General features: G+C 40.6%; 1 protein-coding gene across 4 annotated transcripts in view; it reads left to right on the top strand.

Annotated features, from left to right (window-relative positions):
- The window catches only part of LOC122068501, a 69943-nt gene that overhangs the window by 17332 nt on the left and 39740 nt on the right, over positions 1-12871 (top strand). For 3 of the 4 annotated variants that reach the window (XR_006137129.1, XM_042632379.1, XM_042632378.1), the window contains exon 6: positions 9940-10059. The exons of the other annotated variant lie outside the window; for it this stretch is intronic. Coding sequence is in view for 2 of the 3 variants with exons in the window: in XM_042632379.1 (XP_042488313.1) it covers positions 9940-10059 (120 nt within the window). In the remaining variant the exon portion in view is untranslated. The remainder of the gene's footprint in view (positions 1-9939; positions 10060-12871) is intronic. 4 annotated transcript variants of the gene reach the window in all.

Below are 12871 nucleotides of genomic sequence, written 5' to 3'. Positions count from 1 at the left end.
TATCAATGAAAGGTTGGGCAGAGCCCAGTTTGTGTCTAACACCCAAACAGAAATGGTATCAGAGCCCCGTCCTTCCTCCTTCTCCGGCTAAGGTCCTTCTCCGGCGGCCTTCTCAACCTGGTTTGAACCTCTGCTAGTTAAAGAGACGGTCTATGCCACGCCCTATTGCAGGTTACTTCTTGGTTCTGGTTTTCTGAGATTGGAGAAAGAACCTTTTGAGCGATGGGTTTGTTAGGCCCAGGAGAGGCCGTTGTTATACCCTGTAACGGCTCGGGTTGATCCACCTCTGAGAACTAAGACCAAGAGGGTCCTGATCGGCCTCGACTAGTCTTTTTATCTATCTGAGTTTCGCCGGTGAGTTGTGCTGTTCGGTTTTTGGACTTGTTGCCACTTATTCCAATTGTTCTGGTATGTCTCTTTCCCGTCGTTCAACATCTTCTCGAAGCTCTACTTCTTCTTCTCCTTCTTCTTCTCGCTCTTCTTCTTTCTCTTCCATTGATTCTCTGTATGAGTTTGATTACTTACCTGCTGATCAGACCATCTCTGAGACTCCATCTCCACTGTTGAACCCTTATACTATCTTTCCTAAGAAGAAATCCTCCTCTTCTTCCTGGAAGACTCTTATTGCCCCTCGGAAGAAAACCCCACCTCTAAAAGAGTTGGTTCAGGCCTCCCGCTGTGACCAATATCACATCCCTGCCACTGATAAAGAACAGTTGTTTACCTTAGAGATTCCGACTACCCTTATTCCCCAGTGGAAAAACCAAGGTTATACCCATTTTCACTTTGGAGCGATTAAATTCGCCTTGTCTTTCCATGGTAGGAAAGGTCTTCCTGTGGCTTCCCGGATCGCCCTTCTTGACAGTCGCTTTCTCCGGTATGAACATGCCGTGATTGCCACTGTTCAGACCACTTTGAACGCAGGAACCATATTCCTCACTCTCTACCCTAATTTCAACATAGCCTTAGCAGATCCCCATCTTCCCTCTGCCTTGAAGTTTCAGATCCAAATTTCTGGTACTCCCCAGACTACTACGACTTTAGCAGGAAACCTCCACTACCAAATGGCTTATAGGTTACAAAACCATGCCTATGACCTAACCAATAGCCAACATGAGGATGCTCTTTTCCTCTCTGTGGACTCTGATCATGTTCCAAGCCTTACTCATGTACCCAGACAACTGCCCCGAGATGATCTTCTTCGTCTCCTTCCCTCTTCTTGGGTTACCGCTTATGAACACCAAATGGCTACAAGCCAACCTGCTTCGATAGAACCTCTTCAGTCTACTGATCCCTAGTACATCACCCACTCCTCTGGTGAAGTTGAAATCAGGTTCCCGCCTCCTCCGGTACACCCTTTACCGTCTCCTTTTCCTACTTAGTTTACAGGAATGATTCAAGAAAAAATTCCTGTCAAATCTTTTGATGTTCAAGGTAACCCGGTGTACTATTTTTCTGATTCAGTCATTGGTTATAAATATTTTGACCTTTGTGATTGTGATGACTGTCTCCAAGACTCCGATGATGAATATTCCTACTTTCCTAAACGAAAGTCTTCCCAGACTATTCTACGGGAACAATATGAGTCAGGAGATCCTATGGTTGGACCGTTGAGTACAGAAGCCCGTTACCCCTTTATGGTTAAATACGGTGCTCCTCCTCTGGAACCTTCTTATGTTCCTCCTCCTCTGGTCTGTAAACCTCCTCCACCTATTCAGCCACCTTCTCCTATAGTTCCTCCTTGTTGTATGTATGCTCCAGGATCTTCTTCTTCTGCTCCTCTGCAGAATTTTCCTGGTCCTGCAGACTATCGACCTGATTCTCATGGTGTAAGACATGTATGGAAAGTTAAATCCCCTGTCCTACCCACAGGTCAACAGAAAGAGATTTCTCAAGCTGAAGCAGCTCTAAATTGGCAGAATGAAAATGCCATTGTCCAAAATCAGTACCTTGAACGTATCCTTGCTACTACACAAAATACTCAAGGCACTGTTGGCAGGCATACTCATTTACTCCAGTCCCTTAAGGCTGAGATGGATCAAGTGCATACTGAACTTGCTGGTATTGCTTCTTCCACTACTGATACGGCCCAAGCCTTTGCCCTTATTGGCCAAAAGGAGAAACATCTCAAGTTTCTTGAAGCCCAGTTACACAGTTTACAACAGGCTCCACCTCAAGCAGCAACATCCAGTCGACAGCAACCATTACCTTTGGCAGTTCCTCAGATGTTATCTCAAGATCCTTTTGCCATTTATGCAGCTCCAGCTCCTCCGGTAGTTGCTTCTTCCAGATCCTTCCCTCTTGAAGAACTGAAAGCCCTGCAGCGTCAACAACGCAAACTAAAACTCAGGCAACAGCCCAAACCATTACCCTTAGAAAAACCTTTTCCTCCACCTTTTCAGCCATATCCTATGACTGTAACCTACCCTGCACCATCTCCACCTATCCCTACCTGTCCATCACCTTCACCTTCACCTCCTAGAACTAAACCCAAACATCCTCCTATAGGTGCCATAACTCCTTCCGATGATAATGTGTTATCTGACCTTCTCACGACCCTTGCTCTTCATGATCCTAAACCTATTCCCTCCTTCATGAATACAGGTCCAGATCCACCTCCTGTCCCTTATCCTGCACCTCCAAATGTTGAAGAGATGGATGGTGATCAGGATGACCCCATGGTCCATAATCCTGACATCCCTCAACCTCCTCCTAGCCCAGCATATGCTCCATTTCAGAACCAAGATCCTAAGCAGTTCTTTACCTTGGATGATGTCCCTATCTCCAAGTGGGCATCCAAGTTTGCTGATTTTCATGCCTGGATCAATGCTGAACTTCTCCAAGAGGGTGCTACCTCTGTCAGTGTTTTGACTAAGTTCGTGGCTCGACTTCAAGGAAAACTCAGGGAATGGTATTTAGCTCTTGGTGGTTATCGACAACTCCAACTTGTTCAACTCCCTGAAGTCCAGTTCATCACAGTTCTATATCAAGAATTTCTTGGTCCTGTCTCGAATGATATTACAAAAGCTCGTGAAGAGTTTTTACAGTTGAAGTGTTGTTCTTTAGCTCGTCCAGATCTTGACAAACACTTCTCTCGTATGACAGACAGATTCCATAAAATTGGTGGCCTTGATGATGAAAACCTCAAGCAGATTTTTCTAAATTCACTTCCAGAACCTCTTGGTGCTGATACTCTCCAGTTTTTGCGAAATCAGAATATCTCTCTAGCATCCTGCAGTATTGGTTCGTTGTACAGTTTTGCTCTCACAACTCTTGACAAGCTTTGTAATGTCAAGAAAATTTGGAAGGAATTACAATCTAAGTCTGACAAAGTGTCTTCTGCCTGTGATACATCCTGGATGAAGATCAAGCAGAGTTGCTTATACGAAATGGTGGATTTAGATCTAGACAGGGAGGGGGACACAATTTGTTGAATCTTGCAGTAGGCCTCATTCATTGAGGGAGTCTTCTCACTAGCTTATATTTGGCTCTTGATAGGCTAAAGGTCAGAGTCTAATCCCACTAAATATTTTGCAACCAGGAATTCAGGATGTTGAGATTTAAGAACTTCAATATCAGTAGAATGCGGTTGGTACAGATTGAGTTCTTTTTGCATGGCCTTTTGATGCGGATCCGGGTTCCAAAAGTCAGAATCGGATCGCTTATGGGCTCACAATCAACAAATAATTCAATTTAAACAAACCAGTGGCAGTTATGTAATTTATGGCACAACTTAAAAACCCTTTTTAGAGTGAAATAGCTGAATGGGGACAGATCTGGAATTAATCCCAAAGAAAACTCAATTCTGGAATTATTTGGTGTTTCTAATGAAGAGTGGCAGAATTGTAATTATAAGTCACCAAGCTAATAAATGGGAAACAAGGAATAACATGAGATGAGGGAGGGGTATTCTGGAATTAGAAATAAAGAAACTCAAAAGGGAATTAAAAAGTAAAGGCAAGGGTATGAATGGAAAAACAAAAGTTAGGATGAGAAAAAATTAACTCATGATAGAGTTGTCTTCTTCCTTGGACCAAAACAGAGGAGATGACTGGGAAGAGTTTCCGTTTGCAAGAGCTTCTTAACCAGGCCTCAGTTTGGCCTGAAACTTCCAGCGAAGGGTCGCAGCAGCAAGATGAGTGTAGACCCAGCTTTGACAAGCCTCAACAGCTCCCAATCAGACCTGTAGTGAAACCTGCAACTGATTCTGGTGGAAGCTAGGGTTCTGTCGATTTGTTGTTCTGATTTCTCACCATAGAAGATACGTGAAGATCAGAAACTCCAAGGGGTAAGTCACCTAGGTACAGGCTACTTTCGACCCAAAATCCTAGAGTCAGTCGATTGGAGACAAAGCTGCAGTGACGCCTCCTTTCAGATATGGTACTGTCGCCTGGAACAGGGGTAAGGGAAGAAAACCATAAATTTAAAAAGGAAGGAGAAGAAATAAATGGGAAGTTAAAGAATGGAGGAGAAGAGATTGGAAAATTTCAGAGAAAGAAGAAGAGGGAATCGGCAGCCATGGTTTCAAAACCAAAAAAATTTCAACCAACTTTTTATTTTTCAAACTTCAAATCTAAAGCTCCATATTGTATTACATGACTACTTAAAGGAAAACTCAAAGCATCTCAATGGTAACTAGTTAAAAATGGAAACTAGCCTAGATAAAAACTGAAATAAAAATCAAATCTAAATAAAAGATTGCCAATCTAATTACTAACCAATAAAGGAAAGTAAATAAAAATCCCAAATCAAAGAGATCCCTTCCATCACCCAACTTCATCACCTTTAAAGCACTGTAGTAGTGACCAACTGATTTTCCATTCTTCTCAAAAGAGAAGAACTTTTCATATAAATAATATACTTTGGACATGTTCTTATTTTGTGAATAGCTTTCTTTGAGATCATTCTAGACACTATTGGTTGGTATGAAACATTACATTGGCCGCCACAGAAGACTCCATACTATTCCCATGGTTCGAGAACTATAGTGAAACATGCGAAATTTCGCATGTTTCGCAGGTATCGACTTAGATCGAAACGAAACCTTAGGGGATTTTAAAAATCACCTGTTTCGACCGAAACATGGGAAATTTTGACTTTCTCTTGTGCATTTTTTCTCCCGAGTGTGGGAAACTTGGGGAAACAGTGGAGATTTTCATTTTTTGGCACTTATTTATGCCAAATATTATATTTCATTTATTTAAGATATTATTCATTAATAAGGAAATTCCCCCTATTTGAATCCAATAAAAATAGTTTAAAAATCAAATTCCTAAAGGATAAAAAGTCAACCCCCCAGTCCAAGAACAAAAACTAGATTTTGGTTATAGGGGCAATTTTTAACTTTTAAATGCTGAGGTTTTTCTCAAGTATGAAATTTTATAAATCCTATAATGTTAAAACATTGCTAAAAACCAAAAGTCCGGTAAAATAATCTTTTGTTTTGATATCCCTAAAATTATTTTCATTTAGGTGATTTTAACAGTATTCGCGCACTTTAAAATAAGTTTGACCGAAGCATAACTATAATTACAACTTAGATTTAAATAATCTTAGACTTGTTGGAAAGTTGGTTTTATGTTATACTTAATACAAAAAGTCTCATGTAAAAATAAAAATCATTTGACCAGTCAAACTTATTATTGAACAAGAGCATTTCTCTAAATGTTGATTCTTTATAACTTAATGTGACTTAATGTTGATTTTTTATAATTTAATGTGGCAAAATGTTCATTTTAATGACTTGATGTGGCTTAATGTTGATTTTTTATGATATAAGGTATATATAGCTTACTAAATAATGTTAGAAAAAATAATATGCATGCCTTGAGTGTAGTGAGTCACTACTTGGATGGAACCGCCTAGACACTCTACTTGGAATTGAGTCACTACTTTCGAGTGTTGAGTAATTGAGTCACTACTGTTCAGTGTTGATAGATAATTGTTGATGATGTAATATTTTTTATCTATTTTGGATCATTTGGATTATGTCTTATGTTTTAATGTAGATTGTAGATTATATATAGTCATTATGTAGTAAAGTTTCAGAATTTAAGCCAACAAGTTAGCGTAATGATTATCGAACCTATGGTTTACCACTCAAGTAAGACTTTGTGTTTTTTTTTTTTATGAAATTGATGATGTGAATGTGTTAAAAATGTTTAAAATTGGATGTACGCAAAAATTAGATAAAAAAAAAACACTGTTTGGGGGTTTAAACCTAAGTTTCCACCATACCGGGAAAAATTCCCGGTATCCTCGAAATTTCCCAGGTTTCCACCAAATTTCGGTCTCCCCAGAGGTCGAAACCTGGTTGAAACCCGATATTGTGAACTTGACTATTCCACAACCAACAAAGTCATGTAGCGTTCTCCATTGTCCACTCCTTATACTCAGCAAAAGTTGTAGCACGTGGAGATGTAGTAAGATGGTCCATATTCTGTCTGGTGGTTATATATACTCTTAACTACTTGTGCCTAGAGAAGATAATATGAAGTTCCATTCGGTTTAATACATGTAATTTGAACACTGACATTATTATGGGAGGCTTAGAATTAGCCATGATGCTATCGATGGTATAATTCTTTCATAGAGAATAAACCAGATGCAAGTATGCAACTAGGTACAGGAAGTGCCACCGGTAACAAAACCAGCAGCAGAAACATTGACCAGAGGCATGAGGCTCAAAAACAGCAACCAAGAATCCCAAACACAGCAAATCACAGAGAAGGGTGAAACCTTGAAATCACAGAAAATAAATCCTCAAAATTGCAGATGGCCAGGATTGTCTGGTCTGAAAGATAGACCGCAAACAATAAAGTAGAAGGAGAAAAGGTACTCCAAAAATCACAGCGATCAACCCATGAGAGACAAGGTTCTTGGAAAATCTCCTGAAAAAGTAGGGTTTTACCTGAAAACGTAAGGTTTTGGTAGTAACAAGGAGAATCTGATCTTCCTAATCAAACGACCTTGATCAGTCCATAAAAAATTCACAATGATGTTTGTGACTTGCCAGAGGAGAGGAATAACTAGCATCATCAAACAAACCCATACAAAGTCAAACCCCTATGCGCATGGAGAGAAAAACCTTATGCGCATAGGTAAAAAACAAGAAATGCTAGCTTGCGATGCGGGCACTTTAGATAAATAGCTTCCTCCAATAACTTTAGTAACAATAACGGTGTAACCCTCAATCATAAAAAACTCCAAGAGAACCCTATCGCTCGCTAAAACTCCAAGAGAACCCTAAAGTGCTGCCGCTTGGAGCAGCCTGGCCTCATGCTGGGCTGCTCCTCCCCTCCCCATCCCCATCCCCATCCCCTCCCCATCCCCATCCTTTCTTCTTCTTCTACTCTCGTCCTCTCTCTCTCCCTCTCCTTCTCATCATCTGCTCTCTTTTCTTTTCTTCACCCTCTTCCTCTAAATCTTTATCTTTTTCTTCTTCTTCTTCTTCTTCTTCTTTTCCGGTCTCACACGTCCGGGAGGTTGTGATCCGCCCCTTGCGGGAATCCTCCTGATCCTCCCTGATGGACTCGTTGGCTCCTTCTTCCGCTGGCGGTCTCTGGGCCTGTCGCTGCTCTTCCTCGAGTTGCTGCTTTGATTGGGTATGGCTGTCGCCGTCCATCCGCTGCTCCGACCTGCTCCTAGAACGATTCGTTGGCTCTTCACCCCCTCCACCGACTCTCGCTGGGCCTGTAGCCGCTCATCCTTGAGTCGCTGCACTGTTAGAGTGTGCCTTTGTGCCGCTGACCTAGCCATGCTCTCTTCTGGATCCTTGGCAGATCAAACATTTTCTCACGTTTCCTCCCTGATCGAATCGTTTGTCACGGTGATCTTGGCAAGCTCTTTGCATCGCTTGCAACCCGTAAGGTTGCCAGCCATGCTTGGCCGACAGTCGCCTCGCCGATGCCCTCTGTAAGGCTGCGCCTCCTTTGCGAATGTCTCTTCCCTGAGGCCAGCTTCTCTCTTGGCCTTGGCCCTCCGCAAGGCCCGCGGCCCGCCGCCGTGCCTGCATTTTCTACCAGAACTTCGATTCATGTCTTGACGGCTAGAAGTTGAAGTGATGAGATCTGTTGGTAGGGTTTTGTGGAACCCTACCTCAAAATTTCCTTATTTGCCCCTCCTCCTTTGGGTTTCTGGGTTCTTGTTCAGCCCATGTGGGCTTTAGAATTTTTGTTGTTGGGCTTCTGGCTCTTTTTATTTTATGCCCATGTGGACTTTGTGTTGTATTAGACATGTCATTTGTGATATGTCTCCCACTCCTTAAGCCCACTGGACCTTGGATGCTGTCTTTTTTGGACTTTGGTTGCCCTTATAGGGCTTGTAATATCCCTTAGGAGATAAATTCTCCCTCCCCCTTCTTTTAATGCATTTATTAATTCACCCAAAAAAAAAAAAAAAAAAACGATGTAACCCTAGTTGTGCATGTTTAAGAAACTAGGTTCTAATGGACAGAAAACATCATAGGTGGATGTACACCAAAAGGTAGGGAAAAACCTTAATCACACTCAGAACTGTAATCAAGAAGGAATCCTAGGTTCTGAATTCAATGCTCTGATACCATGTGATAATAACAGAACCTGAATCAGTACCTGGTCATAAGAAAGAAAGAAGAGAAGAGAGGAGAAGAGAAAGCAACCACATGGTTTATGTTGTGAGCTGAATACTCGAACCATGGGGTGGGGGATCTATTTATGTTATTAGTTTAGAAGAAAATTACAAGATTGGGTACACGACGAGGACTGACTTAAGTGAGAAAGGAAATAAAAAACTAAAACTTTACATGAATGCTCAAAACACCCTTAGGAACCGACATACACTTAAAACCCATAAAACGACAGTAACACTATTTTTTTTTTTGGATGAATAACCGTAACACTACTCTTAACAGACAGTAACACTACTCTTAACAGACCATACTTCCCAAAATTGTTGCACGGTTGTATTTTGTGCCAGCAGCTTACATGGCACTCATATTGTGAAAATATTGGACATCTGAGAAAGGTCCAATAATGGTGCTATTTATGTCCACACATGGTAACCCCCCCCCCCCCCCCGCGCGGGGAGTATTTTGTTTATTTAAACTACAGCTTTTTGTGGATTTAGCAGAGAGTAGTTCAGATATGCAGAAATGCACTGATTTGATTTATTTACATCAATTCAAAAGATTGATTTTTGCATCCACTAGGCAAGAAACAATGAGATCTTTTGGAAAAAAATACCCCTTTTCCTTTTTAGGTGAACAAGGCTCTATTGGAAAAATTGTTGTTGAGATATAGTGGGGAAAGCCCGCTGCTGGTGATTGAAGTTGAATTTGTGCTGATGCTCTAGGGTGGAACCCTAGTAAGGTGCATTCCACTTATGGCCATGGCCCATGGACTTTGGAGGGCGTTATGAAGGTAAGAGTTCTTTCTCGTCGTAGTCAGGATTTGAAATCGGAGATGGTGCCTATTGAGATTCTGGGTTGATGGTTGGTGAGAACTGAGAACAGGGTAAAATAATAGTGTGTGTGCCCAAGGCCCTGTAAGTTGTTGATTGTTAGTGCTAGAGATGGAATTATAAATCAAGTCCTAATTTGATTTTAAAAAAATTGATATTTTTTCGTTGTTTTTGTATGAATAGGAATAGTCTCAGGTTGCTTTAAGAGGTGAAGGTTTTAATGTGTACTAATTATTTCAAGTGAAAGCCAAAATAATTTTTTTCAATGTATTGGTGTGATCCTGTCAAAGAGGATGTATGAAATAGCATCTTTTTACATGCTTCAAAATCTTCTCTTCATGTTTGAATCCCATATTCTGGTACTTTTTTTTTTTTGGGGGGGGTGTGGACAATTCATAAATCATAATTCATAGCCATGATACGTTGCTGTCTCCTTTATTATGTTGACTGTAAACTCAAAATTTCTTTGTCAAAACTGAGTTAAACTCTTTGGGTGTAAAGGTGAGAGGTCAAATTAGTATACTTTGTCGGGGTAGCATCAGCTTTGGATTGTCTGAGTATCCAGTGTCAGAGTTTGAGCTTGTTGCAGAGGAACTTTTGATGAGTGATTCTATCATAAAGGTATGTAAATTTCTTGAATATTTGTTTCTCCTTTTTATCCTTTCTAAATTTTTTTACTTTTGTTTTTTAGTAAGTAAGAGTCATTTACGTGGTATACTTTATCATCATGTCTTCATTTATTAAGAACTGTTTATTCAAGTTTTGGAATGACTGACATGGAAGAATGTATGGATATCTACAAGAAATGAGTATCATCTAGATAGATTTTGTTGTTTCTCTCTATGCTTCTCTTGCTAGTTCTTATCTTGATTCGTGGATGTAGCTATTGATTCATTATTCTAGTTTATAATGCTCATTCAGTGGCTGCTTAAACCTATAAGGCTTTGAATGTTGGCATGCAAATAATATGCTAGAGTTGGAGATAATTATGGTTTGCTGCCATAATTATCTCCAACTTGAGGTGATACTTCTGGCATGATTTTTGTTTCTTCTTAAAACCCGTGCAGTTCATATATTTGTAAGGGTGAAAGTGGGTATCTAGCTCAGTTTGTTTTCAGCACAGCTACCACCAACTAAAATCATTATGTAGAAAAGAAAGAAAAAATCCTGTGGTTCCTTCTTGTTTCCATTCTTTCTTTATTTTGAGCCACAATCAACAAAAAATAGCGAGAATGTATCACCTCCATCCCATAAACAGATGACCTGTAGAAGAAGACAAAACAACCACCAAGGGCTACTACCGCAAGAGCTTATCGAACACCAACCCGGAAGAATCTTGTAGCAGAAAATCAGGGCCTCAGATGAGCCAAAGACCAGATCCGAGTAAGGGGCAGAAATAGTAGAAAATAAGCCCAAAATGTGACACCCAAGAATACGGCAAGTACCAGACCTGCCTGGGAGATCAGTGAGGTGTCCCCACCAAGAATACGACTAGTACTAGGGTGTTTGGGAGATCAATGAGGGTGTACAAACTTTAGTCCCACATTGGTTAGGGGGAGATTATTGTGCTGGTTGATAACCTCTAGCCTCCTTAACATGGTACAACACGTTTTAAAGCCTTCAAGCCCATGGGTCAAAGAGGACAATATTGTGCCAATGTTAACGGGGCCGGGGCATTACAGATGGTATCAGAGCAGAATCCGACAGTGTGTGGGGTCACAGCGGGGCGTTGTGCCGAAAGGGGGGAAGATTGTGACACTTAAGAATATGGCAAGTACCAGACCAGCCTGGGAGATCGGTGAGGTGTCCCCACCGAGAATACGGCTAGTACCAAGGTGTTTGGGAGATCGATGAGGGTGTGTAAACTTTAGTCCCACATCGTCTACGGGAGATTACTGGGATAGTTGATAACCTCTGGTTTCCTTAACATGGCATAATGCGTTTTAACGCCTTGAGGCATATAGGCCAAATAGGATAATATTATGCCAAAGTTAGAGGGGCCGAGCATTACATAAAAAATGAGGCATTCCAATGGCTGGTATGGAGAATTTATAGGTGCACCAAAATAGGAACTTCAAAATTGCAGAATTAGTAACTCTTCAAGATCCGACAATCTACTCATCTGACCAACTTCAAACTTGGAGCAGTAGGAGACCTTTGGCCATATGAACGGACCTCAAAAGATCTCAACCAGTTGACAATTAGATGGGGAGATATCCTCAATTCACAGGTGGAGCAAGGAAGGAGCTTCATGCGCATGGATGAGACATCCTTGTAGTTGTCAATAGCATAGGAAACCCTAGTTGTCATGTGTTATAACAAGGGTTTCAGTCAAAGTAGGAACATCATATGTAATGCCCCAAGTTTGGAACCTTAGGATATTTTTTTTCTTTACCCTCTTTTACATATTTGTTTTGCCTCTTAAACTAATAACTTGAGTGTTAACCTAACGGTCGTGACAGCGTAGGTTGTTGTGATCCATAAGGAAGAAGGCCTTAAGATGTCATGACCAAACCCAGATGTCAGGTGAAGGGACACCTCAGTACCTCACGGACGCTGATCAAACGATCGATAGATACTAATAAAACATCCATAACGAACTTCATTAATTTCAAATCTCAAATCAAATAATCAACCATCGTCATAAATCTCTAATAACTCCTATTGGTGGCAATCTAATGTATGTCCCTATTAAACTTAAAATCTAATTATCAGAGTTTACATCTCAAATTTAGCTCTATTACAGTCATCTAGAAAACATAAATAACAACTAATAAAGAAATCTTCGAGTCGCCCTCGTACTCAGCTCCAAGCATAGCTCTATCTCAATCATTAGTGATGTTAAATAATGGGGTGAGCTTGACAGCACAGTAAAAAAGAAAATAGTAAGAGCACAACACAAAACAATGATTAAAACAAATACTTTTTGTTTTCTTCAGATAGCACTTTCATAAAAACATTGTCATTTGAAAATGACCTCCCTTTTAATATTTTTTACGAGGCATTGAGGGAAACAGCCTGCCATTGCCCATACTCCGAGAGAGAAGCCGGCCAATCATATATAAGTCACATTTTCATCACCTCATACACCACTGACACTCACTTTTCATCACGTCATACACCACCGACACTCACTTGTTGATGTATGCTTACTTGATCTCCAACGGATCACTTCCTCCTAGGTAGCAATTACAATCTATTACCCTCAAACACTTTCTATTTTCTTCTTTTGTGAAATCATCTTTACACAAAATCACATTTACATAAGATCACCTTTTGATGCAAGCCTAGCCAACACATGAGGAAGTCCAGCCTAAGGCCTAGCATTTAGGCTTAATCCATAATGCAATGGATCAGATCGCACCAAATATAAATCCTTTTTATTCCAAGGCAAGGATTCAAGAATTACTTCGCCAACATCAAGGAATTGTTC

Source organism: Macadamia integrifolia, unplaced genomic scaffold (genome assembly GCF_013358625.1).
Source record: "Macadamia integrifolia cultivar HAES 741 unplaced genomic scaffold, SCU_Mint_v3 scaffold402, whole genome shotgun sequence".
Lineage (NCBI taxonomy): Eukaryota > Viridiplantae > Streptophyta > Magnoliopsida > Proteales > Proteaceae > Macadamia > Macadamia integrifolia.
Note: the sequence above shows the minus strand (reverse complement) of the source record. Positions and strands in the feature narration are given on the sequence as shown.